The following is a 27,680-nucleotide window of genomic DNA, read 5'->3' as shown; positions in this document are numbered from 1 at the left end:
CCTGGCCCCTCTGGGAGAATGGAACCGCCACTATAACTCCAGCCTGGAGCATAGTGTGCAATACCTTCCGCAGCTCCGTAGCCTTGTTCCGGTCTGATGGGAGACCCGTGGTGAAGAAGCGAGCCGGGGGTCTGTGCCGGAAGGAGAGGGCGTATCCGTGAGAAACCACCTCCAGAACCCAAGTGTCTGTCGTAGTGGTCGACCAACACTGGGCGAACTGTAGCAGGCGGCCTCCCACCCTGGGATCCCCCAAAGGGAGGCCCGGACCCTCAGGCCGCAGGCTTGTCATCTGGCTTGGGGGCCGGACGTCTGGTACTCCATGCCTGCTTCCGGGGCTTGACCGATTTCTTAGGGCCAGCCTGTCGAGGAAACGACTGTGGTTTGGGCCTGCCCTGGGCCCTAGATGACTGAAAGGACGATGGTCCCGAACCAGAAGGAGCAGCGGCCGACGGGAGACAGGCAGATTTGGCTGCCGCCAGCGTGGCCACAATCTTATCCAGATCCGGACCGAAGAGAACTTCTCCGGTAAACGGCAACGCTTCCAGACCTTTCTTGGAATCTGCGTCCGCCTTCCAGGATCGCAGCCACAAGGTGCGACGAGCAGCTACCGCTGCTGAAGAAATTCTAGACACCAGAGTACTAATGTCTAGAGCCGCCTCGTTGATGTAGGTGGCCGAATCACGGAGATTGCCAATCAACTCCGCCTGATCGGCCGGACAGTCGGATTCAAAAGAAGCCTCTAATGAATCCGCCCAGCGCTCCATCGCTCTGGCAACCCAGCAAATGGCCATAGCCGGCCGTGCTGCCCCCCCTGCAAGGGAATAAGCGGACTTCAGGCAGATTTCTACCTTGCGGTCCGTAGCATCCTTAAGGGAGGACATGGATGGCATCGGCAATGTGGCACTACGGACAAGACGGGTCACGTGAGAATCCACCTGTGGAGGGGATTCCCACTTCGCAAAATAATTATCCGCGAACGGATAAGCCACCGCCAGGCGTCTCTGCGGCTGGTATCTTTTGCCAGGTTGTTTCCACGCCTCCTCTAAATGGTCCACCAACTGACCCGAAAGAGGAAAGACTGTGGCATCGCCCTTCACATCTTTGAAAAAGGCATACTTAGATTTAGCCGCTGGGGGAACTTCGTCCTCAATCACCAAGGCTGTGCGGACCGCCCGAATAAGTCCAGGAATATATACTTTGGACTTAGCATCAGCGTCCTTAGTATGGAGAGGTTCCTGATCGTAAGGATCTAGAATCTCCCCATCATCAGACGTCCCTTCGTCATCCTCATAAGGAGCGGACAGAGACGCCACCGGCCTTTTATGAGACCGCATCACAGACTCCCCTTGCAACACATCCGACAAGTGCTGTACAGAACTCGTCAGGGAGTTAACCCACGCTGGCTCCTGAGAACCCGGGAGCGGGGAAATAGGGAGACTGTGGGGTACCACCAATTGTCGTGGGAACCCCTGCATGGGTGACGACACCACAGACTGCTGGGACAAACCCATCGGAGTAAACGCGGGCTGCGGAGCTAACTGGCCCACTAAAGCTGTTAACGCCTGAGCGAAACAAGCCCAGGGCGGCTCCTGTACCGGTGCTGTAACCGTAATAGGCCGCGCCATGGACAAACACTGCCGGCAAAGGCCCTCCGCGCTACCCTCCCCCTCCGCTAACGGTACTTTGCACGTGGTACACTGTAGCCGGAGGGGAAAATCACTTTCAGACATGATGGCACCACGTATGTGACCTCTCTCACCAATTAAGTATTAAATAGGCGAGAGACCACCCTGCAGCACCGCACCGCAAGGGCTTTAGCAGAAAGAACAGGGACAGTAATAAAGCTGACAGTTTAGATGAAGAAAAGATTACAGGCAGCAGCGCTAGCACAGTCACATACAATGCAGAGAAATAACAATTCCTGCACTAACAGCGCTGATCACTCAACTACACAGACACAGGGCCTGGTAGGACACAGCGCTGCATACACAGACCTGACCACAGCGGAGGAGAGGTATGCGGGGGGACCCAGACCACGATGCTTCCGTCCAGCGCTTCCAGCAGCGTTCACCATGCGTTCTGGAGAAGATGGCCGCCGAGGAGCAGAGAGGAGGCTGGCCTGGGGGAGGAGCGCTGCCACAGGACCAGTCGGCAGCATGCAGAGAGGGCTGTGTGCAGCGGGGGAGGCGCCGGCTGTGAGACAGGGAAGGCGCGCTCCCCTGGCATGCATTTAACCCCTGGGACGCCGCAGCGCTACCGCTCTGCTGCGGTCCGCTGTCCCAGGGGGTAGTGGAAGCGCAGGTTGGTCGCCTGGCTCCACGCTGCAGCCAGTCCCCAGGGAGCCCCCTGCCTGGGGACTTAGGACCATGTGATCAGCGGGGACCCACCGCGGGACCCCGCTGCTTACCTCTGTCCCCCTTGAATCCGGCCATGGTCCGGAGCATCTGGGGTCACCGCTAGCTGTGACCCCAGACGCCCACCAGCATCCCCGGATCAGTACCGGCGTTCTGGTACCGGCGGGGTGTAGGGAAGACAGCATGGACGTCAGGACTGACTGTCCATGCTGTACATCCAGTTGTGCAGGCACAGCTGCATGAAGAATAAGCTTCAGGGGCTCTTCTAGCCCCCACTCCAACAGGTGCACCCGACTCCGGCCGGGCACCAAACTAAACTGAGGTGCCTTGGCCCGGGGGCGGGGTATAGGAGGGGGACCTAGTGCATCCTGGGAGGCTGAAAGCTTAACTCTTTGGTGCCCTGCGACTGACGTCACACCTATACCCCAAGGTATCCTGTGGATACCCTATGGACCCTGAAGTAGAAATAAAGTAGTAATACCAAAATTAAATACTTTGTAAAAACATTGGTGAAATTCAAAATATATACATATGAAATGCATACACTTTCATTTGCACTCCCCCGCCCCTCCCCATAACTTTTCTGTAGTTATGAAAACATAGTTTAGTAACCAAGAGGGGAATGCGATCGATTAAGAAGTGACACCCGGCTGCACACATATCGGCCAGTTACAGTAGTGCCAACTTTGCAAAATTGTCCCTCGAATCTTAATGCAATGCCAGGGAAATCTGTCAGGCATCAAATGTATTGAATTCCCCCCAAGAGACTTCAGTTTAAACTACTAAATTTGCAACAAACTTATTAGAGGGGTCCTCCGGTGGGAGGTGTGCGCCACAAGTTTAGGGATTACGCAGTGGGGGGGCAGTGCTGCGATGGCCCAATTTATGGTGATTTGCCTCATTTAGCCCCCAGACAACCTATTTCACTGGGGATATGGGAGGGATCCAGGAGGTGGGTTTACGTTCCCTGAGGATGGGAAAACTCTGGAGCCTCCCGGACATTCCGGGACAGCAGGATAATATATATTATCAACTTTTATTTATAAGGCGACACAAAGGGCCGAATTCAATTCAGTGCGATGTTGAAGAGCCACGGGAGGGGGCTCCTACAGCTATTCAATACACCGTGTTGTTTACGTCGGCTAAAGGATTTCTTGCCGCCCCCCCCTGGGGTTGCGAAGAGAAATCCGACAATAGCGCCAGGCGTGCAGCTGTTTGCGCGGCTCTTAGCGCTACGCTAACAGCCAGCAATTTAGACAGGTTACCGCGCCTTAACACCCAGGTTAAGTCGCGAGAACCTTCAATTCTCAGACTTAACCCATTCCCGACAACGCTAACAGCGCGTTGAATTGAATAGCTGCGGGAGCTCCCTCCAGCCACTATTCAACCGCGCAATGAATTGAATTCGGCCCATTTGTGTCCCCGGGAAAACATAGAAGCATTTACAATTAGCAGAGTATAATAGTATAAGTACTAACAATAAAAACGCCACCACATACAGTTACTCTACCAAGGGTAGGGCCACTCGCTGAGGCTGGCAGGCGCATGCAGCAGCAGCAAGTTGGGGATGGGAATCAAACTTGTGCTTGGTGATCCTTTACCCAACATATTGGCAGCCAGTCAGTCAGTCGCTGACGTGGCGGAGAGAGACTGGTGACATGAAGTGTCCTATGGGGAAGAAAAAGAGGGAGGAGGGGTCTTCGCATAGGAGCAGACACACCGATGCCCGACGTACACTGAACGATTATCATTCACAGCCTGAAACATTACCTGGATCGTATCGCTATGATTATAATCCTCCAGAGAGGTATTAAGCCGGTACAAGGCTGGGAATGACGATCACCTCCACTTCCCAAAGGACGCCAAATTACAGTCCAGGTTTTAAGGTCATCCATGTTTGAGTCCAGATGGTTAAATCAAACTGACTGAGGTAATAATAATTAAGGCACCTGTGCACAAGCATGGATAACCTTAAAAACCTGGACTGTAATGGCGGCGTTTGAGAAACTGGTGTAGGGGTTTAGAACCTTCAACCTTGGCCCTACAGCTGCTGTGAAACTACACATCCCAGCATGCACTGCCATAGTTTTAGCATGCTGTTATATCAAAAAGGTGGCAGTACATGCTGGGATGTGTAGTTCCAAAGCAGCTGGAGGGCCAAGGTTGAAGACCCCTGGTCTACATGCTATAACAAGACAGTGTAGCCTAATTTTTGTTTCACAATCCAATCAGCCCTCCTCCACTTTGCGCTATGCAAACAAATACAGGCAATATTAACATTGCTCCGACCATCATGTCGCACTTTCGGGGCCAAATCAATGGTCTCGATTCAATTAAATAGCGCCCGGAGCTATTCCATTCTGCGCGCTATTAAGGATTTCCTCTCGGAAACAGCACCGCGCCGGGAAGTTTAGTCAGAGAATGCCCGTTCTCATGACTAAAGACCCTGTTTAAGGCGTGAGGGGCGGGAGAACGGGCAGTCTCCGACCTAACAGCGCGCATAATTGAATAGCTCTGGAAGCTCCCTCCCGGCGCTATTTAAATTGCGTTCAATTGAATCGAGCCCATTTCAGCGCGATGTTGAATAGCCCCGGGAATGCGTTCCCAGAGCTATTGAATTGACCGTGTCGTTTAGTCCGACTACAGGATTTCTTCTTGCACCCGCCTGAGGTGCGAGCAGAAATCCAACATAAGTGCCGGACGCGACGCTGTTTTCCGGCTTAGCGCGGCGCTAACAGCCTCGCTGCCGGCACTGTAGTCAGAGAATGCCAATTAACGAGGCGGAAACGCGGTCAGGCGAGGTAACTGGCATTCTCCGACTTAAGTCGCTATACACATTGCGCTGAATCGAATCGCTCCCATAGAGCCTAAAGCCAATTAATGAACGATTTCCACTAAGTGACACTTGCAGCAGACAACATGGCCGGGTCTGAGACGCAGTGTGGGAATTTCATATTAGTCATTAACATGACCCAGTGTACAATAAGCCATCTCAAAATTAGGGAGCATGAATAAAAACAGAAAGAAAGATATGGAATAATTCAGGGAAGACAAAGTAATAAAAATATCATCTGACCAGTTCCATGTAACAGACCTGTAGCATGTAAGTAAAGGCCCCCACACATCAGCAATTTATTGCAGCAATCGGGCAATTTGCAATCGATAGTGTATAAAAATCTTTCCCTTTTTCAATCGATTGTAGAATTGCCACAATCGATTGAAAAAGGGAAAGATTTTTATACACAATCGATTGCAAATTGCACAATTGCTGCAATCAATTGCTGATGTATGGGGGCCTTAAGACAGGGTCCCAAACGGTACCCATTTGTGTCAGTCTCCAAGCTGACTGCAGCAGGCAACCACAATACTGCGTAAAAAGCTTATAACGATTTTAGAAGACTCGGAAAACACAATAACTGCATTCTCAATAAATGTTCTCGTACAGTAATAAACTGAACCAATATAAAACCCAGCATACAAAGTACTCCAGCCTTTATGACCCAAATAAAAAGGTAAGCTAATATTTAGTGCCGCTGAACGGTTATTGCCGGGGCGAGCGCAATCCCCCGAGCGACAACGGGCAGAGGTTTTTCTGGAGAGCGCTCCGTGAATGATAAAACACCGGACACTGTAGGGAGCAGGAGGGAGATAACGTGGGAAGGCTGTAACTGACTGTAAGGAGAGAATTGTTTTGTGATCATAAGCTTAGTACATAAAGAATAACCTGCTGACCACAGTACTTGGGGAAAAGCAATAAAGTGTTAATTTATTGGCATACCTGATGCAAACGGACCTGCATTAACTAACATTTTTACCTTGGACTTTACAGGACACTTCTCAGTGTAACAGGTTCTACTCTGACCAGAAAACAGCACAGAAGGGCAACATTCATTTCACCGCTGTAAAAGCTTTGTTTACCGCATACGGAGTTAAGCCGCATAACATGCGGTAATTTCACGCTTAACGCACAATTCAACTGAATAAAAGGCTTAGGGCCTGATCCAGAGCCGAACGCTCTGACCAGAGCGCTCGCTCTGAATCAGGGCCCTCCTACCTGAAAATGGAGCGGCCTCCTGGCCGCTCGCATAGCTGTGCATATGCGAGCGGCCAAAAAGATGGTCGCGATGGTCAAGACTACCGCGATCATATGGCTTGCGACGAGACCCTGCGGTAGGGTCTCGCTCCCGCAAGCCCAGGAGTGATTTTGGCTCTATCAGAGCCAAAATCACTCCCACTGACATCATTACTGATGTCAGTGGGGCCGGCTTCAGACGGTAGGCGTTCCCATGGGAACGCCTCCGTCTGACAGCCACGCCCATCAAAGGGGGTGTGATGTCGCTCACCATCGACAGCACGCCCCCTTTGGTGCGAGACCCCGAGCGACGTATTCCTCGTCGCTCGTCAGGTCTCGCGCATGCGCACGACGGAGCTCCCTCCGTCGTGCGCACAACATCGACCCGCTTGCGAGCATCCTTTGCTCGTGAGCGGGTCTGAATTACCCCCTTATTCCAGTGTGAGGAAAAAATGGGGCAGTCAGCCTGTAACCCCCAAAAAGTGCAAACGAATATCAGACAACAGTATAGAAGTCTAATAATGACCAAAATCAGAAGTATTTGGGGCTCTAAAAAAAAAAGCGCAAAATGGCTGATTTTTCCATTTTTGAAAACAGTGAAAAAATATTAGAAAGCAACTTTTCTTCAGCAAATGAATGAATGCTCTAGATGAATTTGGGGTGCATAAAAATAACTGTGAATTGATTTTTGTATTGTGTCATTTTAGCCACTTTAATTGGTTGAAAAAACACCTGCAACTCCCACCTACAAGCTTAGCAACACCTGTCCCCCCATCCACACAACACCTGTCCCCCCATCCACACAACACCTGTCCCCCATCCACACAACACCGCTAATTGCCCAGGAGCCATTGAATTACTTCCTGCGACAGCCACTTTTTCCCACAATAACGTCCGGGATTAATCGCGTGAAGCTGCAGCTCCCGTGCTAAGTGCCGGACGCGATGCAGCTCCCGTGCTAAGTGCCGGACGCGATGCAGCTCCCGTGCTAAGTGCCGGGCGCGATGCAGCTCCCGTGCTAAGTGCCGGACGCGATGCAGCTCCCGTGCTAAGTGCCGGACGCGATGCAGCTCCCGTGCTAAGTGCCGGACGCGATGCAGCTCCCGTGCTAAGTGCCGGACGCGATGCAGCTCCCGTGCTAAGTGCCGGACGCGATGCAGCTCCCGTGCTAAGTGCCGGACGCGATGCAGCTCCCGTGCTAAGTGCCGGACGCGATGCAGCTCCCGTGCTAAGTGCCGGACGCGATGCAGCTCCCGTGCTAAGTGCCGGACGCGATGCAGCTCCCGTGCTAAGTGCCGGACGCGATGCAGCTCCCGTGCTAAGTGCCGGACGCGATGCAGCTCCCGTGCTAAGTGCCGGACGCGATGCAGCTCCCACTCCCTTGGCTGAGAAGCAACCCCACACATGAATGGTCTCAGAATGCTTTACTGTTGGCATAAGGGAAAAGTGATAACTAAGTGGCTCGGTGAACAAAACATCAAAATTTTGAGTCCATGGCCAGGAAACTCCCCAGACCTTAATCCCATTGAGAACTTTTGGTCAATCCTCAAGAGGCGGGTGGACAATTAAAAACCCACAAATTCTGACAAACTCCAAGCATTGATTAGGCAAGAATGGGCGGCCATCAGTCAGTATGTGGCCCATAATTTGATTGACAGCATGCCAGGGCGAATTACAGAGGTCTTGAAAAAGAAAAAGGTCAACACTACAAATATTGACACTTTGCATAAACTTAATGTAATTGTCAATAAAAGCCTTTGGGGGAGATTTAATAAAGCTTAGAGAGATAAAATTGGAGATAAATAGCACCAACCAATCATCTTCTAACTGTCATTTTTCAAACACAGGTTGTAAAGTGACAAGAGCTGATTGGTTGGTGCTATTTATATCCAATTTTCTCTCTCCCCAAACTTTATTAAATCTCCCCCTTTGACACTTAGGAAATTCTTGTAATTGTACTTCAGTAAAACCAATACTTGTGTCATTCTCAAAACTTTTGGCCATGGCTGTCTACGGATATTGCATGCATTACTGTTGTGCATGAGCCCTCAACCACCTACTTAAATTTTGGTGCATTGCACTAATGGCGTTTGCGTCATTCACTTGCATTTAACTCGTGAACGCATCGGCGGAGCCTAGGTGACTTCCCAAATTCCAGAAAAAATTCTACTATTGCAAACAATCGATCACCCGTGGGTAAGAGGCTAGTTAATTGTTTTTGTTGCCAGATGAAAACCTCCAAACAGTAGTCCCATGGAAGGAAGTTGGAAGAGATCACAGTACTCATACTGTAGGTGTGCTAAAACCTCCAACACGCAAGTAAACATGTTATAAAAAAATTACCATATGTCTGCGCTTCCACCAGAAGGCAACAGAATAGCTAACACTATTCTGTATATGCAGAAACGGTGGCTTTGATAAACCCGATAGCAAATTTACCCCCTTGTAAGTGCATCTGACACAGATGTGTTCTGTTCTTCCAAATGGATGATGCACAAGGCAGCATGTAAAACATTTACACACCCAACAGATCATCTTTACCAACCAAGCCGTAAATAAAATCAGCTTTCTGCGGCCATCTCAGTCCAATGGGATTGCCCAACAGCCAGTCCCACATGATCGCTAGCTCCATACGGAAATCATGCCTGACATTTTCCCTGTTATTTCACAAGGAAAGAACAGATAAATATTTAATCCCCACGGGAGGAACCCAGATACTGCCAGGGGGGTCAGGGGTGAGCAGAGGTAGAGCTGCAGAGAGTAGTATGTTATCTGACAGTGCATGCCCTGCTTACGGTAAATACTAAAGCCCCCTGTGCAAGCAACCTCACGGTACCTGTATATGGCTATTAGATGTGCATAGGACAGGCTGCTCGCACTGGAACACTGACTACAGTAAATGACATGGGGGGGACCAGTCTGTCAACCATAGCTGCGAAAGCAAAGGAGACACGTGCATGCTGTGGTATCAGGGACTGACTAAAAGCAGTCTTATCCTCTGCCTGCGTACAACGTGGGCAGTCATGTCCTGTGCTGAACTAATATTCATGGTGCAAGAGAACCAAGAACCAATGCACCTTGAGTAGTTGATGACCGGATACATCAGTGACATCACTGGTTCTACCAAAATGATGTCACCTCAAACATTGCATCAGACCAAAAAAATTACTACTTGAGCACAGACGAACAGCAATGAATAGGTGCTAGTTAGAAACGCTCAAACAGGTTACCAATACAATTCCCTAGATGACCACAACCCCAACCAGCGCTACAAAATTTGCAGTTCACGGTCACCATCTGCTTGTGAGGTTGGCGTTAAAAATTAAATACTTGTATTTTACACACTATTTATATGACATTTAAAATGATAAAACAGAGTCTCAGTATTTTAATTCAAGTTGCAGCGCCTGACGTCTGTGGTCGACAATCGCGATCAAACACGCTTCAATACAAACTTGTTTGAGCCATTTTGCCCATAGAACGGCCCAGAACACATCCTCTATAGCAGAGATTCCCAAACTCCGCCATTACAGTCCACGTTTTAAGGCTATCCATGCTTGAGTCCAGATGGTTAAATCAAAGGGGGCAATTCAATTTATTGCTTTGTGAATAACGCAGGTATGTTGGTCCAGGAGCTATTCAATTCACAGCGATGATAAGTCAGACTAGAAACACTTAAGTAGGAGAACAGGGATTCTCCAACTAAAGAGTGGGCCATGAGGCTGTTAGCGGAGCGCTAAGATGGAAAACAGCCTCGCGGCCGGCACTTTAGTCGTGTTTCTCCTCGCACCCTCAGGAGTGTGCGAGGAAAATCACTAGTCGGACTAAACTGCGCGGTCAATTGAACAGCTCCAGGATCTACCTCTTGGCGCGATTCAATTCACTCTGATTTGCCCCCAAAATGACTAAGGTACTTATTAAGTCACCTGTGCTCAAGCATGGATCTATCCTTAAAAGCTGTACTGCAATGGTGGAGTTTAGGAACCTTTATTCTTAGATTGTAAACTGATTTTTAATCCTTGGAAGAAATAAAATTGGAAAATTCAATAAAAAAAAAAAAAAAAAAGTTAAGTCAATGGACTCGATTCAATTGAACTCGAATTAAATAGCGCCGGGAGGGAGCTATTCAATTCAGCGCGTTGTTAAGCATTTCTTCTAGTGCCCCTATAGGGATGCGAGCAGAAATCCGGCAAAAGTACAGACACAATGCCCTTTTCTGCCCTTACCGCCGCAGAAACAGCATCGCGCCAGGCAGTCTAGTCGGAGAGTGGCCGTTCTCGCGGCTACACACAGTTTAAGAAGGGAGAGAACAGGCATTCTCCGACCTAATAGCGAATGAATTGAATAGCTCCAGGAACTCCCTCCCCGGCGCTATTTAATTTGCGTTCAATTGAGCCCAAAGTGACGATTAACTACTTCAAGAAACGCTCGCCCGGGACAGACTAGAAATAGCCATCGCCAATGACTTTTTGTTTAACCATCGGGAGGAAACCATCAATCGTTGAATCACCGATGGTCCGCCATGCAGACCACGGCGCGACATTGTACCTCCGTACCATCAGTGTTACTTACCATCTGCAGCAGCGTCGTAGGGAACACAGAATGGTGTTGTGGAGGCATTTACACTAGAGCAGGCTCCCTGCTAGCACTCCAGCTGTTGTGGAACTACAAATCCCAGCATTCCCCGCCAGCCCATGGCATAACAGTGTAGTATGGCCGCCCAGACCAACACATCTGCCCCAACCCCTTGAGGGCAATAGCTGAGTACAGGCCGCTGGGTGTCTGCCCGGCCCCTGACAGCAGCAGCTCCCTACTCACCATCCCGTCTATCTGCACTTGTTTCACAGCGGTCTCCGCGCTGGGGGTGGCGGCGGCGGCGGCGGCGACGACGACGACGGCGGCCGTGTTGCCGGTTTCCTTGCGAGATGCCATGTTCCCGGTTGCAGGAGAGAAAGGGGTAAGAGCGAGAGAACACGTGCGCCGGAAACAGGAAGTGGTCTCCTGTGTGCGGCTTCACCGCTTCCGAGTCTGCGGGCGCCATCTTAGCTACGGGCAAAAAAATAAAAAAGTTTAGAAAAAGCTCGGCTGAGTGCACTTTTACCACTTAATGTATTATGGAGTCACCATACAGACGTGTGCCAGATGTAAGGAGTAGGGATTTTCAGAGATATGGTTTGTTACAAGGTTGATGGGTGGGCTGACATGATAGAACTGTGCATCTCAATCACTGTACTTTAAAGTACACAAAATGTAACATAAATATATACTTCTAAATGTGCCTTCAGCAATACTTGCTTACCAATACTGACTGACTGTTTCCCTCCAGCCTGGGAGCAGTAGAGGCGTGGAGCTACTCATCACGGCCTTCGTCACACGCGACAATACGCAATTCCCAACAGTACGACAGATAAGTCGAGCCCACAGTCCCGCCCTCATCACGAGAGAGGTAAACGGAATAAGAGGGAGATAAGGGAGGGTAGCCTTATTTCCCAGGAGCCAGGAGGACTCCCCCAAATTTGACAATGTCCTCAGTGTGATTATTGTCCCCTTCTGTCTTGACCCATAGTGATGGGCTGCTCAGCTAGCAAACTGCAAACGGGTAATAACCCATAACATTTACATCACTATGGGGGCGTGCCCAACACTCTCCGAGATGCTGGGTAGGGCCCAGGCTCTCCGTATACTGGTGAACAGATGCGCACGGCATCTGTTCTCCGGCACACCCGAAGGAGCAGCAGTGTGTGCTTCCTCCAACTTCCCCCCCACTGCGGGACACTGCACACCTATCTCACCAATATCACTGTGTGCGATGTGCACAGACTGCTATATAGCCTATCCTATTCTAGTGACTGCAGGCCCAAAGCACCTTAAATTCCCCCCATCCCTTACCGGCCGTGCGTATCGTGCCACACCCATCTCTTGCATTGATTATGTCAATACATTTTGTTTTTGTTATTGCTCAGCTATTGTCAGATTGAGAGGAAACAAAGTGCAGGTTATTTCTAGGAGTTTCCACTAAGAAATGATGCAGTTTTCATGGAAATCGGTTTAGTAGTTTTTGCGCCAACTTGGAACAAACAGATAGACAGTCAATAGGTCGACAGGCAAATGGTAGACACAGAAAAGGTTGACAATTTTTTAATTATTATTATTACCCTAATCCTAACTTTAGTGCCTAACCCTAACCCGCCGTCAAGTGCCTAACCCTAAAAATTATGAAAAAGAATGTGTAGACATTTTCTGTGTCGATCTGTTGATCGGTTGTCAATTTGACCCTGTTGACCTACGTTCATGTCGACCTTTTAACCCTGAGCTATTTGACCCTGTCGATCTAGACACTGTTGATCTTCCATCCGGATACCGGTGGACACAGAGAGAGAGCGAAGCAGAGTTAGGTAATGCAGAGACTGGAGGTTTAGTAGGAGAGGAGGTAGGTTTCATAGGCAAACGCAGGGGGGGTTTCCGTCTGCCTGGAAACCCCCCTCCCCAGCTCACACCATGACCACAATAGAAATAGTAAGGTCATTTTACTAGTGCTGCATGTTCTTCTCAGTATCACAAATTAAATAATTAGCACCACCTGTGGATCTTTTAACATGTATCAGCCAGTAATAAATAACCTGTGCACCAACTAGGAGATCTGGAAAACATTCACTGTTAGGGATGCACTGCTATAGAGCCCAATATGTACATATATGTCCAGGGCAGTGCTAGGTTATTCTGCTGCTCCCCCAGACTCCCGGACTTGCTCTAATACTCTGGAATGGTGCCCACATCTAAAATAAATACATTCAGCTCAGGCAGGATGGCCCTACTGCCGCATCTAATGACTGTGATCGCTGGTCCTGTATATGCTGGAATTCTGACACACAATATACTTTGTATGACACATATTAAAGCTGGTTAAATGCTAAATTATACCCTCTTCATGGACAGGCCACACTCACTCTAAAATCAAGCATTTGGAAACCCCCCTCTAGAAATCCTGCGTTTGCCAATGGGTTTGGATGAAGACTTGTATTTTGAGGGCACATTTGAATCCTGGGTGTCAGAACTGTGGTGTTTTGTTTTCGTGACTGTCTTACTGGTGGCTCAGTGGTGGAATCCAAGATCTGAAAACTGGCGGGTCTAATATAGTTTCTGCACATCTGCAGACACACGAGCTGAGGCATGTAACACAAGGGAGTAGTATGCTCAGATACTAGACACTGGGAGCAAGCAGGAGAAAGCCCGACTCAGGAGTTATTTTCTGAAAAGAAAGATACAGTGGACAACTGCGCACAAGGGGGCTGCAAAGAAGGATTGACCGTGGGGGGATCACCAACCCCCAATAGATAAGTCACAAACCAAAAAGAATGGGCAACCCTAAAACTCTGCGCACTCCTTATAAAATAGCACACATCATACAGCAAAGAAACCGATACAATACTATAAATATAGTCTTACTGCCCAAAGGGAATGTTCAATGTGATGGATGCAGTTGTAGTTCTTCTTGTATGGAATCTTGCCGAAAATGGAAAAAAGAGAACGAACAAGAAGAAAATAATATAGTGTAGTAATTCGTAAAAAGTCTCTCAAATAACACAAATAAGTGGTGATTTCTTTCTCTGAATATGAACAGAAAGGATGATCGTACCGCACTCACGTTCAAATACTATGACTTCCACATATAAAGATATCTTTAAATCAGATGGCCTCGTCACCACTGTGCAGCATACCAATAGTGAAGTTCACCCATGCAGATGGTGTAGTATAAAAAAGGCGGGCGTACCCCAACTCAAACTGATCATAAATTCATAAGCCAATAAAGGTATCTTTGAGCTTCGACACTTCTATTCGTTGTGGTTGATAACTTATCCTCTTACTCCAAATGTATGGATATGGAATGGGATAAAGTGGAAACCAACCATCAAACGTCAGTTTAAAAAGTTTAATGGTTCTTCATACAATACAAATTAAAAAACGGGTAACCAAGTGAAAATAAAACAGATGGAAAATAAAAACAATGACCTGAGTGGATAAAAGGTCCGGACTTTTTCACCAGGGGTCACTGCTGCAGAAATCCACAGGGTCCCCTCCTATCCTGCTACCACCAACGCGTTTCAACAATAAGTCTTTCTCAAGGTGTCTAGACTTATTGTTGAAACGCGTTGGTGGTAGCAGGATAGGAGGGGACCCTGTGGATTTCTGCAGCAGTGACCCGTGGTGAAAAAGTCCTGACCTTTTATCCACTCAGGTCATTGTTTTTATTTTCCATCTGTTTTATTTTCACTTGGTTACCCGTTTTTTAATTTGTATTGTATGAAGAACCATTAAACTTTTTAAACTGACGTTTGATGGTTGGTTTCCACTTAATCCCATTCCATATCCATACATTTGGAGTAAGAGGATAAGTTATCAACCACAACGAATAGAAGTGTCGAAGCTCAAAGATACCTTTATTGGCTTATGAATTTCTGATCAGTGTGAGTTGGGGTACGCCCGCCTTTTTTATACTACACCATCTGCATGAGTGAACTTCACTATTGGTATGCTGCACAGTGGTGACGAGGCCATCTGATTTAAAGATACCTTTATATGTGGAAGTCATAGTATTCGAACGTGAGTGCGGTACGATCATCCTTTCTGTTCATATTCAGAGGAAGAAATCACCACTTATTTGTGTTATTTGAGAGACTTTTTACGAATTACTACACTATATTATTTTCTTCTTGTTTGTTCTCTTTTTTCCATTTTCGGCAAGATTCCATACAAGAAGAACTACAACTGCATCCATCACATTGAACATTCCTTTTGGGCAGTAAGACTATATTTATAGTATTGTATCGGTTTCTTTGCTGTATGATATGTGCTACTTTATAAGGAGTGCGCAGAGTTTTAGGGTTGCCCATTCTTTTTGGTTTGCGACTCAGGAGGTAGCTCAAGAGATTTGGATTTCGCTGCGTCCAGTGTGCAGGTCACGGCCCCCTGGCAGGGTCTCCCAATGTCACTGTCTAGGAATCTCCGAGAATGACTAAGCCCCAGATCCACGGACAGAAATAACTGCGAGGAGATATAGGAGCCAGTGGGAATGGATCCGATGATTCCGGTAAAACTGATTGTAGAATGAGAACAGATAATGCTGGGTATCGGATAGGAACCGATTGTGCTGGTTATCGGATAGGAACCGATCGAGTTGGTAAGGACTACCACAGCTGCAATGAGACTGGGGTCTCGAGCCTGGATACGTAGCATAGAAGTGAGACGTGTTGTTTAAGGCACTTGCTGCTTGTCAGTGAATTCCTTATATCCCCATTCCTCCCAGTTCCGTCCCTATTGGCTACCAGGATCAGGTGTCCGCTGTAGAAAGTGTGGTAGGAGGAAAGGGAACTAGCGCTGAGTGGTGCGTAGGATCATGTGACCGCTACTGAGACAGAGACTGGAGGATCAGCAGTCAGCTGACCGAAAGTGTCATGGCAGCGCCCAGGCCCGGAGATGGCAAGAACATTGCGGGGACACTGCGGGAACACCATAGCCGGAGTGTGATGTGGTACACTGGGAGCAGCAGTACTGGCCAGGAAAACGAACAGCCAGTCTGGATAGATGACCTGCAGAAGCCCACATACCAGCGTGTAGGTAAGATCCGTAGCGCTGTGTACCGGTTCCTGACACTGGGTGAGTGTCTGATAGAGCCAGGGTGGAGGACATTCCTCAGGGTTGGTGAAGCAAGAAGAAGCGCTGTCATGGAGCCGGGCGTGGGAGGAGTTCAGGGAGGAGGAGAGACAGCAATCACCGGCAGAGCAAAGTGGGTTGGAGCGTGTGTGTGGTCATGAGGCTGGAGATGTATAGTAGAGAGGGGAGGAATGGTAGAGATCTCTGAAAGTGAATGAAAGGAGTTTGAACTTGATTCTAAGTAGAACATGGACATGTTGCCAGTGGAGTTACTAGCAGGGGTGGGGGAGGGGGAGCAGGGGTAGAGCCGCAAGAGAGGAAAATTTAGCGGGCACTGTAGTTAAGGATAGATGGACGGGGGCGAGGCAGGAGATCAGTAGGTCGTTGAGGAGGGATCAGTATGAAATACTGCCGGACGAATCACCACGCCGGAAGACCAGCAACAGAAGATCCCAACAGGTAAGTATTTTTACTATTACTAACCCTACCCCCCCTCCTAGCCCTCCCTTAGGGGTGCCTCACCCAAACCTACCCCCCAAGTGCCTAACCCCCGCTGTAAGTGCCTAAACTTAACCCCCCCTTCCTCGCAGCCTAAACCTAAGTCTCCTGGGGGGTTGCCTAACCCTAACCTCCCCCCAAGGGTGCCTAACCCTAACCCCCCTTTCCCCTAGCCTGAACCTATCCCCCCCAGGAGCCCCTAATCTAACCCTCCTTCCCGAGGCTGTCCACACCCGCTGCCCGGCTTACCATTGTTCGGTATGCCGGGTAATGGACTCCCGGCATAGGGATAATGATAGGCGTCGGGATTTTGACGCCTATCATTAGACCCCTTCCGGGATTAGACAGTCGGTAAGCTGACTGCATCCCGTTGAGGAGTAGATTAGTAATCGAGGTGAGAGATGATAACAGCGTGGATAATGGTTTTAGTGACTTCCAAGGGTAAATTCACTAAGGGTCAATTTTCAGTTCCATTCTATTTTGTGGTGATTTTGAGGTGAATTGGTGGTAATTTTGACAATCAGGTATTTACTAAAGGCAAAACCAACTCAAAATCCCAGGAAATTTGACATCACACACAAATAGAACTTCAAATAGACCATAGGTACTTCCCCATAGCCATCAGTAGTAAAAGCTTAGGGCCTGATTCAGAGCCGCTCGTAAGCGGCCGCTCGTTCGTTCCGAGCGATGTTCGCACAACTGCGCATGCGTACGGATCGTAATACGCATGCGCGAACCAGTCAGTGCGGCCAAAAATCGTTTGTTCGCTAAATAGCGAATGCCTGCTATTTTGAGTGACAGGAGGAGGCGTATGTGGGTGGTAACAGGGGAAGGTGCTTGAAAACGGGGAGTGGAATTCAGAACGCAGGCGTGCTTAAAGGTCAAAACGGGCGTTTTATGGGTGTGCATAATTAATACAGCAGCGTCATTGACTACGTCACTGGGTTATTTTATAGTCAGAACTGCTCGCAAGATTGTGGTAGGAAAAACCAACCACAAGAATAGCGAGCAGTTCATACGCTGGTCGATGTACTCGATTAATCTAAAAAATAGCGGACATGACGTAGGATGCGAACGGCCAGGGGGCGTAGTTATCCAAAAAACGACCGCAAGATTTGTTCGCTCGTTCAGACATGGAGGCGTGAACAGACCGCAAAGAGCGAACGGTTCATTTGAATAGCCACCCCCTTTTCCTGAACGACCGTCCGCAAATAGCGTCCGGCTCTGAATCAGGCCCTTATTTACCAACAGTCTGTTTAAAAATAGACCAAAAATAGACCCAAAATCACCATTTTCAATAGTACCATGAGAAAGAGTTATATTTTATTTGAAATCATGTAGAACTGTCTGAAAACTCACTACGGTGGCCAAAAACATGGGAGACAAGCATGTGGGGCCCTCTGGCTGTATAAATAGAAACTTCAAAAAGAAACCAACGAACCATCGAAATCAGAATGGAACCCAAAATCGACTGTTAGTAGATGATCTATTTTGAATAGAAACACTGTTGTCGATTTTTGGGGGACTGTTGGTTCTAGTTTGGTAGGTTTTAAATGGAACCAAAATTGACTTTTAGAAAGTTTACCCCTCAGTGTGAAAAATGGCATGATAATGGAAATGAAAGGATTGGGAGAGGGACTGAAATTGGGGGGAGGTAGAGAGGGCAGAGTGGAGTATGACACATAGACCTCAGACTTGGGAAACAACAGAAAGGGAGGTATTCTCGACAAAGTGGGAGGGTGAAGGGGTTTTTGGTGGGCTGGAAAGACAAAAACTTTAATTTTAGAGAGGCTGAAGTTTAGGAAACAGTGAGACATCCAAGAGGAAATGACCAGCAGGCAGCAGGTGACCTGGTAGAGGACAGGAAGAAAGAGAGATACATTCGGGTGACATCGGCATGCAGCTAATATTGGGGGCTGAAGAGTTGATAAGTAGCATAGAGAGAGAAGAGGAGGGGGCCAATGACAGAGCCCAGGGGATGCTGACGGGAAGGGAGAAAAGAGGAGAGGAAGCAGCAGGTGTGAAGACAGAGAAGTAGCTGTAATTTTGGGGCCCATTTATCATTCAATATTTGAGGTAAAATCCCCGAAAACACCTGTTTTCGGGGGTTTACCACAAATACTAAGTATCCCCCGAATGTATGAAGGAGGGACGTATCTCCAATACCTGCTGCGATCCCTCCATTGCCACCGGCAGCCGCCTCCCCCATAGGTTTCTATGGGGGAAGCGATGCTGCCAAATGTACCAATATCCGGAATGCAAAGCATTCCCGATATTGGTCCCAGCAGCTAACGCCATCTGAAGATAGCGTTAGCCGCTGTAGTCTATAGGCACTTACCGCATATCAGCCAGCAGAGGGATCTCCCAGATCCCTCCGCCGGCAATGGGCGCCGCTCATAGGCAGCCCGAATGCACTCCAGCCACATCGCAGAGATGAGCTCCTTTCGGAGGCCCGTCACCCTGCATGTGCCGGTTAATACATCAGGTCGATATGATCGCATTGCAAAATGCGATCATTGATAAATGGGCCCCTTGGTGAGGGCAGTTTCAGTTGAATGATGAGGTTGAAAACCGGACTACACTGCAGGGGCGGGCACAGCCGGAGGGTAGGGTGTCATCTGCCCCCTGTGCTGGTGCATATTAAGTAATTTAGGTCCACAGCTTGGAGTTTGGCACAGGATGCTTCTCAGCCACAATCTGATCCGGGCAGTATTCGCTACCAGCCTCCTGGCCGCCGGTCATGTGACGCACCTCCTTACACAGCACAGCCTCACGGTATGCAGTCGGGAAGCCAGCGGACCTAATCCCGACAGCCGGCTTCCCAACTGCTTAATCCCGGCGAGGGTTAAATGATAAGCGTGTAAATCTAGACGCCTGTCATTTTACTGACGCCGGGAGACCGGCGCATGGCATCCCGATTGAAGGGACACCGGGCGCCGATAGCCGCTGGGGGGGAGGGTTAGGTTTAGGGTTCCCAGGGGGGACATAGGGTTAGGCACCCCCCCCCCCGGGAGATTAGGTTTAGGCTAGGGGAAGGGAGGGTTAGGGTTATGCACCCCCGGGGAGAGGTTAGGGTTAGACACCCCCTCGGGGGACTTAGGTTTAGGCAGCGGGGAAGGGGGGGTTAGGTTTAGGCACTTAGAGGGGGGATTAGGGTTAGGCACTGGGGGGGAGGTTAGTGTTAGACCCTCCTAAGGGAGAGTTAGGGGGTAAAATTAGGTTAGTATATACTTACCTTGGACGATCGGGATTTCCTCCTCTGTCAGGATGCCGCTATCTGGATTCCAACCGCCGGGCATGGGTCCGGCGGTAAATCATACCGATTCCCAGCCTCACAGCAGTCACTGTGTACTGTTTTGGCTGCTAGCACCACCAATCACTGTCGTGGGCATATCTAAGCACTGATTGGTGGATGGCTGGAGCCAAAGGGCACCACAGCAGGAGGACATAGAGGTACTGTAAGTGTACCTGGCCATCCCCATAGCTACAAAGGAATCTTTATGGAGGGAAAGGGTCAGTTCTGGGCATGATTATAATTGTGGAGGAGGAGGGTCAGTTCTGGGACATGATTATAATTGTGGGAGGAGGGGTCAGTTCTGGGCATGATTATAATTGTGGAGGAGGGGGGTCAGTTCTGGGACACGATTATAATTGTGGGAGGAGAGGGGTCAGTTCTGGGACACGATTATAATTGTGGGAGGAGGGGGGTCAGTTCTGGGACATGATTATAATTGTGGGAGGAGGGGGGGACCAGTTCTGGGACATGATTATAATTGTGGGAGGAGGAGGGGGGTCAGTTCTGGGACATAATTATAATTGTGGGAGGAGGGGGGTCAGTTTGGGACATAATTATAATTGTGGGAGGAGGGGTCAGTTCTAGGACATGATTATAATTGAGGGAGGAGGGGGGTCAGTTCTGGACATGATTATAATTGTGGGAGGAGGGGGGGACCAGTTCTGGGTCATGATTATAATTGTAGGAGGAGGGGGGGCAGTTCTGGACATGATTATAATTGTAGGAGGAGGGGGGGCAGTTCTGGACATGATTATAATTGTGGGAGGAGGGGGGGACCTGTTCTGGGACATGATAATAATTCTGGGAGGGGGCCAGTTCTGGGACATGATTATAATTGTGGGAGGAGGGGGGGACCAGTTCTGGGACATGATTATAATTGTGGGAGGAGGGGCGTCAGTGATGGGACATAATTATAATTGTGGGAGGAGGGGTCAGTTCTGGGACATGATTATAATTGTGGTAGGAGGGGGGTCAGTTCTGGGACATGATTATAATTGTGGGAGGAGGGGGGTCAGTTCTGGACATGATTATAATTGTGGGAGGAGGGGGGGGCAGTTCTGGACATGATTATAATTGTGGGAGGAGGGGGGGCAGTTCTGGACATGATTATAATTGTGGGAGGAGGGGGGGGCAGTTCTGGACATGATTATAATTGTGGGAGGAGGAGGGGCAGTTCTGGACATGATTATAATTGTGGGAGGAGGGGGGGACCTGTTCTGGGACATGATTATAATTCTGGGATGGGGCCAGTTCTGGGACATGATTATAATTGTGGGAGGAGGGGGGGACCAGTTCTGGGACATGATTATAATTGTGGGAGGAGGGGGGTCAGTTCTGGGACATGATTATAATTGTGGGAGGAGGGGGGTCAGTTCTGGACATGATTATAATTGTGGGAGGAGGGGGGCAGTTCTGGACATGATTATAATTGTGGGAGGAGGGGGGGCAGTTCTGCACATGATTATAATTGTGGGAGGAGGGGGGGCAGTTCTGGACATGACTATAATTGTGGGAGGAGGAGGGGCAGTTCTGGACATGATTATAATTGTGGGAGGAAGGGGGGGCAGTTCTGGACATGATTATAATTGTGGGAGGAGGGGGGGACCTGTTCTGGGACATGATTATAATTCTGGGAGGGGGCCAGTTCTGGGACATGATTATAATTGTGGGAGGAGGGGGGGACCAGTTCTGGGACATGATTATAATTGTGGGAGGAGGGAGGTCAGTTCTGGGACATAATTATAATTGTGGGAGGAGGGGTCAGTTCTGGGACATGATTATAATTGTGGGAGGAGGGGGGTCAGTTCTGGGACATGATTATAATTGTGGGAGGAGGGGGGTCAGTTATGGACATGATTATAATTGTGGGAGGAGGGGGGGGCAGTTCTGGACATGATTATAATTGTGGGAGGAGGGGGGGCAGTTCTGGGACATTTCTTATAATTGTGGGAGGAGGGTGGCAGTTCTGGACATGATTATAATTGTGGGAGGAGAGGGGTCAGTTCTGGGCATGATTATAATTGTGGGAGGAGGGGGGTCAGTTCTGGGACATGATTACAATTGTAGGAGGAGGGGTCAGTTCTGGGACATGATTATAATTGTGGGACGAGGGGGGTCATTTCTGGGACATGATTATAATTGTGGGAGGAGGGGGGTCAGTTCTGGGACATAATTATAATTGTGGGAGGAGGGTGGCAGTTCTGGACATGATTATAATTGTGTGAGGAGGGGTCAGTTCTGGGCATGATTATAATTGTGGGAGGAGGGGTCAGTTCTGGGACATGATTATAATTGTGGGAGGAGGGGGGTCAGTTCTGGGACATGATTATAATTGTGGGAGGAGGGGGGTCAGTTCTGGGACATGATTATAATTGTGGGAGGAGGGTGGCAGTTCTGGACATGATTATAATTGTGGGAGGAGGGGGGTCAGTTCTGGGCATGATTATAATTGTGGGAGGAGGGGGGTCAGTTCTGGGACATGATAACAATTCTAGGAGGAGGGGTCAGTTCTGGGACATGATTATAATTGTGGGAGGAGGGGGGTCAGTTCTGGGACATGATTATAATTGTGGGAGGAGGGGGGTCAGTTCTGGGACATAATTATAATTGTGGGAGGAGGGTGGCAGTTCTGGACATGATTATAATTGTGGGAGGAGGGGGCAGTTCTGGGCATGATTATAATTGTGGGAGGAGGGGTCAGTTCTGGGTATGATTATAATTGTGGGAGGAGGGGGGTCAGGTCTGGACATGGTTATAATTGTGGGAGGAGGGGGGGACCAGTTCTGGGACATGATTATAATTGTGGGAGGAGGGGGGTCAGTTTTGGGACATGATTATAATTGTGGGAGGAGGGGGGTCAGTTCTGGGACAAGATTACAATTGTAGGAGGAGGGGTCAGTTCTGGGACATGATTATAATTGTGGGAGGAGGGGGGTCAGTTCTGGGACATGATTATAATTGTGGTAGGAGGGGGGTCAGTTCTGGGACATAATTATAATTGTGTGAGGAGGGTGGCAGTTCTGGACATGATTATAATTGTGGGAGGAGGGGTCAGTTCTGGGCATGATTATAATTGAGGGAGGAGGGGTCAGTTCTGGGTATGATTATAATTGTGGGAGGAGGGGGGTCAGGTCTGGACATTGTTATAATTGTGGGAGGAGGGGGTCAGTTCTGGGACATGATTATAATTGTGGGAGGAGAGGGGTCAGTTCTGGGACATGATTATAATTGTGGGAGGAGGGGGGTCAGTTCTGGACATGATTATAATTGTGGGAGGAGGGGAAGGCAGTTCTGGACATGATTATAATTGTGGGAGGAGGGGGGGCAGTTCTGGACATGATTATAATTGTGGGAGGAGGGGGGGACCTGTTCTGGGACATTATAATTCTGGTAGGGGGCCAGTTCTGGGACATGATTATAATTGTGGGAGGAGGGGGGTCAGTTCTGGGACATGATTATAATTGTGGGAGGAGGGGTCAGTTCTGGACATGATTATAATTGTGGGAGGAGGGGTCTGTTCTGGACATGATTATAATTGTGGGAGGAGGGGGGGACCAGTTCTGGGTCATGATTATAATTGTGGGAGGAGGGGGGTCAGTTCTGGGACATAATTATAATTGTGGGAGGAGGGGTCAGTTCTGGGACATGATTATAATTGTGGGAGGAAGGGGGTCAGTTCTGGGACATGATTATAATTGTGGGAGGAGGGATCAGTTCTGGGACATGATTATAATTGTGGAGGAGGAGGGGACCTGTTCTGGGACATGATTATAATTGTGGGAGGAGGGGGGACCTGTTCTGGGACATGATTATAATTGTGGGAGGAGAGGGGTCAGTTCTGGGACATAATTATAATTGTTGGAGGAGTTGGGGGGTCAGTTCTGGGACATGATTATAATTGTGGGAGGAGGAGGGGGGTCAGTTCTGGGACATAATTATAATTGTGGGAGGAGGGGGGTCAGTTCTGGGACATGATTATAATTGTGGGAGGAGGGGGGTCAGTTCTGGGACATGATTATAATTGTGGGAGGAGGGGTCAGTTCTGGGACATGATTATAATTGTGGGAGGAGAGGGGTCAGTTCTGGGACATAATTATAATTGTGGGAGGAGGGGGGTCAGTTCTGGAACATGATTATAATTGTGGGAGGAGGGGGGTCAGTTCTGGGTCATGATTATAATTGTGGGAGGAGGGGTCAGTTCTGGGAAATGATTATAATTGTGGGAGGAGGGGGGTCAGTTCTGGGACATTATTATAATTGTGGGAGGAGGGTGGCAGTTCTGGACATGATTATAATTGTGGGAGGAGGGGGGTCAGTTCTGGGCATGATTATAATTGTGGGAGGAGGGGGGTCAGTTCTGGGACATGATTATAATTGTGGGAGGAGGGGGGGACCTGTTCTGGGACATGATTATAATTGTGGGAGGAGGGGGGTCAGTTCTGGGACATGATTATAATTGTGGGAGGAGGGGGGTCAGTTCTGGGACATGATTATAATTGTGGGAGGAGGGGGTTCAGTTCTGTGACATGATTATAATTGTGGGAGGAAGGGCAGTTCTGGACATGATTATAATTGTGGGAGGATGGGGGGCAGTTCTGGACATGATTATAATTGTGGGAGGAGGGGCAGTTCTGGACATGATTATAATTGTGGGAGGAGGGGTCAGTTCTGGGCATGATTATAATTGTGGGAGGAGGGGTCAGGTCTGGGCATGATTATAATTGTGGGAGGAGGGGGGTCAGTTCTGGGCCATGATTATAATTGTGGGATGAGGCGGGGAGCAGTTCTGGGCCATGATTATAATTGTGGAGGAGGGGGGTCAGTTCTGGGACATGATTATAATTGTGGGAGTAGGGGTCAGTTCTGGGCATGATTATAATTGTGGGAGGGGCCAGTTCTGGACATGATTATAATTGTGGGAGGAGGGGCAGTTCTGGACATGATTATATTTGTGGGAGGGGGGGCAGTTCTGGGACATGATTATAATTGTGGAAGGAGGGGGGTCAGTTCTGGGACATGATTATAATTGTGGGAGGAGGGGGGGACCAGTTCTGGGACATGATTATAATTGTGGGAGGAGGGGGGTCAGTTCTGGGACTTAATTATAATTGTGGGAGGAGGGGTCAGTTCTGGGATATGATTATAATTGTGGGAGGAGGGGGGTCAGTTCTGGGACATGATTATAATTGTGGGAGGAGGGATCAGTTCTGGGACATGATTATAATTGTGGAGGAGGAGGCGACCTGTTCTGGGACATGATTATAATTGTGGGAGGAGGGGGGACCTGTTCTGGGACATGATTATAATTGTGGGAGGAGAGGGGTCAGTTCTGGGACATAATTATAATTGTGGGAGGAGTTGGGGGGTCAGTTCTGGGACATGATTATAATTGTGGGAGGAGGAGGGGGGTCAGTTCTGGGACATAATTATAATTGTGGGAGGAGGGGGGTCAGTTCTGGGACATGATTATAATTGTCGGAGGAGGGGGGTCAGTTCTGGGACATGATTATAATTGTGGGAGGAGGGGTCAGTTCTGGGACATGATTATAATTGTTGGAGGAGAGGGGTCAGTTCTGGGACATAATTATAATTGTGGGAGGAGGGGGGTCAGTTCTGGAACATGATTATAATTGTGGGAGGAGGGGGGTCAGTTCTGGGTCATGATTATAATTGTGGGAGGAGGGGTCAGTTCTGGGAAATGATTATAATTGTGGGAGGAGGGGGGTCAGTTCTGGGACATTATTATAATTGTGGGAGGAGGGTGGCAGTTCTGGACATGATTATAATTGTGGGAGGAGGGGGGTCAGTTCTGGGCATGATTATAATTGTGGGAGGAGGGGGGTCAGTTCTGGGACATGATTATAATTGTGGGAGGAGGGGGGGACCTGTTCTGGGACATGATTATAATTGTGGGAGGAGGGGGGTCAGTTCTGGGACATGATTATAATTGTGGGAGGAGGGGGGTCAGTTCTGGGACATGATTATAATTGTGGGAGGAGGGGGTTCAGTTCTGTGACATGATTATAATTGTGGGAGGAGGGGCAGTTCTGGACATGATTATAATTGTGGGAGGATGGGGGGCAGTTCTGGACATGATTATAATTGTGGGAGGAGGGGCAGTTCTGGACATGATTATAATTGTGGGAGGAGGGGTCAGTTCTGGGCATGATTATAATTGTGGGAGGAGGGGTCAGGTCTGGGCATGATTATAATTGTGGGAGGAGGGGGTCAGTTCTGGGCCATGATTATAATTGTGGGATGAGGCGGGGAGCAGTTCTGGGCCATGACTATAATTGTGGAGGAGGGGGGTCAGTTCTGGGACATGATTATAATTGTGGGAGTAGGGGTCAGTTCTGGGCATGATTATAATTGTGGGAGGGGCCAGTTCTGGACATGATTATAATTGTGGGAGGAGGGGCAGTTCTGGACATGATTATAATTGTGGGAGGGGCCAGTTCTGGACATGATTATAATTGTGGGAGGAGGGGCAGTTCTGGACATGATTATAATTGTGGGAGGGGGGCAGTTCTGGGACATGATTATAATTGTGGAAGGAGGGGGGTCAGTTCTGGGACATGATTATAATTGTGGGAGGAGGGGGGGCAGTTCTGGGCATGATTATAATTGTGGGAGGGGCCAGTTCTGGACATGATTATAATTGTGGGAGGAGGGGGGTCAGTTCTGGGCATGATTATAATTGTGGGAGGAGGGGGGTCTGTTCTGGGACATGATTATAATTGTGGGAGGAGGGGGGGACCTGTTCTGGGACATGATTATAATTGTGGGAGGAGGGGGGTCAGTTCTGGGACATGATTATAATTGTGGGAGGAGGGGGGTCAGTTCTGGGACATGATTATAATTGTGGGAGGAGGGGGTTCAGTTCTGTGACATGATTATAATTGTGGGAGGAGGGGCAGTTCTGGACATGATTATAATTGTGGGAGGATGGGTGGCAGTTCTGGACATGATTATAATTGTGGGAGGAGGGGTCAGTTCTGGGCATGATTATAATTGTGGGAGGAGGGGTCAGGTCTGGGCATGATTATAATTGTGGGAGGAGGGGGTCAGTTCTGGGCCATGATTATAATTGTGGGATGAGGCGGGGAGCAGTTCTGGACATGATTATAATTGTGGGAGGAGGGGCAGTTCTGGACATGATTATATTTGTGGGAGGAGGGGCAGTTCTGGACATGATTATAATTGTGGGAGGAGGGGTCAGTTCTGGACATGATTATAATTGTGGGAGGGGCCAGTTCTGGACATGATTATAATTGTGGGAGGAGGGGCAGTTCTGGACATGATTATAATTGTGGGAGGGGGGCAGTTCTGGGACATGATTATAATTGTGGGAGGATGGGGGGCAGTTCTGGGCATGATTATAATTGTGGGAGGGGCAGTTCTGGACATGATTATAATTTTATCATAGATAGATAGATAGATAGATAGATAGATATGAGATGGATAGATATGAGATAGATAGATAGATAGATAGATAGATAGATAGATAGATATGAGATAGATAGATAGATAGATAGATAGATATGAGATAGATAGATAGATAGATAGATAGATAGATAGATAGATAGATATGAGATAGATAGATAGATAGATAGATAGATAGATATATAGATAGATATGAGATAGATAGATAGATAGAAATAGATAGATAGATATGAGATAGATAGATAGATAGATAGATAGATAGATAGATAGATAGATAGATAGATAGATAGATAGATAGATAGATTGATAGATATGAGATAGATAGATAAATATGAGAAATATAGATAGATAGATTGATAGATAGATA

The 27,680-nt window shown here is 48.6% G+C and overlaps 1 protein-coding gene across 1 annotated transcript in view; it reads right to left on the bottom strand.

The window, feature by feature from the left end:
- The window catches only part of EIF3H (eukaryotic translation initiation factor 3 subunit H), a 159,830-nt gene extending 148,424 nt beyond the window's left edge, over positions 1-11,406 (bottom strand). Inside the window, exon 1 of the mRNA XM_088444367.1 lies at positions 11,245-11,406. Within this exon, the coding sequence (XP_088300493.1) occupies positions 11,245-11,358 (114 nt within the window). The 5' untranslated portion in view covers positions 11,359-11,406. The remainder of the gene's footprint in view (positions 1-11,244) is intronic.
- Between the last annotated feature and the right edge of the window lie 16,274 nt (positions 11,407-27,680).

Source organism: Taudactylus pleione, unplaced genomic scaffold, assembly GCF_031769625.1.
Source record: "Taudactylus pleione unplaced genomic scaffold, aTauple2 ptg000360l, whole genome shotgun sequence".
Taxonomy (NCBI): Eukaryota; Metazoa; Chordata; class Amphibia; order Anura; family Myobatrachidae; genus Taudactylus; species Taudactylus pleione.
This window is presented reverse-complemented; position numbering and strand designations above follow the sequence as displayed.